Source organism: Buceros rhinoceros, unplaced genomic scaffold, assembly GCF_000710305.1.
Source record: "Buceros rhinoceros silvestris isolate BGI_N320 unplaced genomic scaffold, ASM71030v1 scaffold16268, whole genome shotgun sequence".
In the NCBI taxonomy this organism is placed as follows: Eukaryota; Metazoa; Chordata; class Aves; order Bucerotiformes; family Bucerotidae; genus Buceros; species Buceros rhinoceros.
Genome location: NW_010427850.1, coordinates 60,445 through 63,557, shown reverse-complemented (window position 1 = coordinate 63,557; position 3,113 = coordinate 60,445). Strand labels below are relative to the sequence as shown.

The window sequence follows — 3,113 nt, the reverse complement described above, 5'->3', positions numbered from 1 at the left end:
CCCTCAGAATTTGAGGGTGGCTTTCACTTTTCCTGGTGTTTCATAACTTCTAGGGCAAAGCTCTGCTTTGCCTCCCCCACCTTCTCCCATAATGCAAGCCTTGAGCATTTTTCCAAGCCCAGGAATGCTTTGTAGGGAGCTGAACTCGTCTCCTTTGGTGGTGAGAGTGGGATGCCTTGCTCTGGCTGAGCAAAGAGCACAGAGCTGCTCTAGCAAACGGCAAACCACGAGGGCTTATTTGCCCCTTGCTACCACTCCTCACACACAGTTTTTCTTTTTCAGTGGGAGTATTTTTTTCCTGCCTCTTGGAGTTGCTGTGTCCTTCTGAACCCTCTCCCAGGCTCTCCATGGAGTTAGTGCTTGCAGCTCGCTGAAAAAGCGAGCAGTGCATTATCCATGACAGGAACCCGGCACCTTTGGGGTGTAATTCACTTGCGGAGCATTAAACATTTTCTCAGCTGTGCTTTGGTGTCAGTAGCAGATGATCTTTTCGTTCCTCTTCACCCCCACAGCCTGCACTCTTTCTCTGATGACAAGTATCTGGGGAAGTCTGTTATTTGTGAAACACTTGACATGTAGCATGACTTTCCTGTCTTAGCAGTTCATGTCAGAGAGCCTTTACACTTCCTCTAGTAATGTGATTTTTTTATTTCCTTTTTTCGTTTGTGGCTTGTCACAGTTGCTGCCTCTTGTCTGCGGAAGGAGAGGAAGGAAAAGATTGGAAGTAATTTAAAATGTGCCATTTTTCAGTGTGCTCATCCCTTTGTCACTGCACCTCCAGCAAATAATAAACTGATTACGCTGATTCTTCAGTGTAGGGAGCTGGTAGTGAATAGAGGTGCTGCAGGTCTTTCAGTAGCTGGGATGAAAGAGAAATAAATGTAGAGTAATTTCTTCTGGAGGTGTGCTGGAATTGCAGCTCTCCCAAAGCAATTTGGTCTTTGCAGTTATCAGGCTGAATCTGTACAGAAAAACCAGCCGATAGCTGGAGCGGTCCGCATTGGCTGGGAGTGGAGCAGGTAGCAGCCCCTGTTCTGCACCTCGATGGAGCTCAGGTGCCGGGGAGGTAGGGGGATCTCTGCCTGGGCTCTCCTGGGTGCCTTGGGGGTGCTGGGGTGCTCTAGACTCAGGGCAGGAGCAACCTGATGCCTCCAAGCCTGTGACTGAACTGCTGCTCTTGCGAGGGCTGCTTCGTGGCAGGGAAAGGCAAAAGAGGTGTTTGCTGCCAGCTCCACTGGGCAGAGCTGGTCTCGTTCCACCGGAGGGTGGCGGGGACCCAGTGGCATCTCCTCCTGGGGACTCAGCACCTGCATCACCCTCAGATTTTGGACGTTACCGAGGAGAAACGTCTCTTCCTTTAACAAGTGATGCATGTTAAAGATGAGAAGCTGTTGATTGCTTCTAAATCTGTTCCTCCAGTTCATACCGGTCTCTGGCTAGCTGTGGAGAGAGCGTCTTCCTGATCAAACATGTTGGATCACGTACTGTGCGGAGGGAGTTAATCTGCAGGAGCCCTCCCTGGCGCCTCGCTCCCCTGCCTGCCTGCTCAGCTGAGGGCAGCTTTCAGCTCTTCTGTGCAGAAACTGGGGCATCTCTGAACCAGCTTCTTTCATCTCTTCTGAAAAGCCTTACCACCTCCTGCTTAACATTTGGAGGGTTATTTTGGTAGTAAAAACAAGAGCACCGCAGGCTGGGTGAGTGGTCCCCAGGAGGTAACCCTGCCTTTGCACTGCCCTCCTTTTCGAGGGCGGTAAGGAGGCAAGCTGGCTGCTGTCTGTACAGGCTGGGCACGCTCTAGAAAAGGCAGATATGTTTCTGTTCGATGCTCTGACCATGTTCCTGGAAGGTATGTAGGAATCGGCTTGGAAATGAAGCTCAGATCAACACAGCTACTGGGGTAGGCTCACCCCAGCAGGGCCAGGAAGTACCTCTCTGAGACCAGTAATTTCTACCTCAGAAATTACTCCTGAAAAATGCTGCAAGAGGGGCAGCATTTCAACGCAATTTTTTGGGTATAAATACATAAATATTGTTACATGCAGTAGCCAGGAACTGTTAGTTCTCTCTATATAAAATATATATATATGGTAGAGCAAAATGCACAAGGAGTGTTTCACTCTTGCCACAGTGCTGTCAGGTATGAAGGCACTTTGCTTTCTCCAGTTGCACATCACAAACCCACGCGCAGCCTTTGCATAACCCGTGGCTGATTTTCTGATCCCTTGCAGCAACAGCTGACCAGTGCTCTTGTTTTTGTCTTGCAGGAGGAGCCAGCTCCTGTGGTGCAGAGCCGGCGGTCATCACTCAGCGGGGTGTGCTACCTGACCATGGGTCTCCTTGTACTGCTGCTGGGCTTGGTCTTTGCATCGATGTATGTGTACAGATACTTCTTCATCACCCAGGTAGGGGCGAGTCGAGAAGCACTACTGGCTCTTCAGCCAGAGCAGCCACTCAAGCTGCTTCAGCCTCTGAAAGAGGCGGTGCTGTTATTTACTGCTTTGCTCTGTGGTACACCTGAGCAGTTCTGCGCACGCTGTGCCTCCCTAAAAAATCCACTGCGCAGGCCCGAAGGGTATACTCCCGTTTGCAAAGCCCTGTAGCGCCATCAGCGCGCTTGCAGTAAGCGTGGGAAAAACCCTTCCCCAGTCCTCGTTTGCGAAGCCAAGCCATGGTGACTGTGGTATCTCAGGAGCCAGCCTTCTCACCTCCATCCTGACCACCTCTTATGGCTTTTTTACTCCATAAAAATATCCTGCCAGTCCTACCTTTTAAACCCACCGTCACGGCTGTCAGGGGTGAGGCAGTTGGAAGGCGTGGCTGCTTGCGAGGCAAAAGCAAGCCCTGGAGAGAGCAGGGAGGTACAGGCAAGGGAACAGCTTTTTGCTGTAGGTTTTTTAGGCTCTAGCACAGCAGAACTCTGTAGGTGTAGCAAAAATAGGCTCTGCTGTTAATAAAGTGGGTGAAGAAGTGAAAAGTGTGTGGGAGATGGTACGAAAGGTGAGCCCTCGACCTTCATTAAATACAGCACCTTGTCTTCCACGTAGTCTCTGCAAAGCCTGGCCCAGCTGAGGTGCTGGGTTGGCAGCGTTGTGGCGGGGGGGGGGCAGGGGAGG

General features: G+C 51.0%; 1 protein-coding gene across 1 annotated transcript in view; it reads left to right on the top strand.

The window, feature by feature from the left end:
- Nucleotides 1-2,264: 2,264 nt before the first annotated feature.
- ITM2C (integral membrane protein 2C) overlaps nucleotides 2,265-3,113 on the top strand; it is a 6,868-nt gene continuing 6,019 nt past the window's right edge. The window contains exon 1 of the mRNA XM_010142079.1: nucleotides 2,265-2,402. Within this exon, the coding sequence (XP_010140381.1) occupies nucleotides 2,328-2,402 (75 nt within the window). The 5' untranslated portion in view covers nucleotides 2,265-2,327. The remainder of the gene's footprint in view (nucleotides 2,403-3,113) is intronic.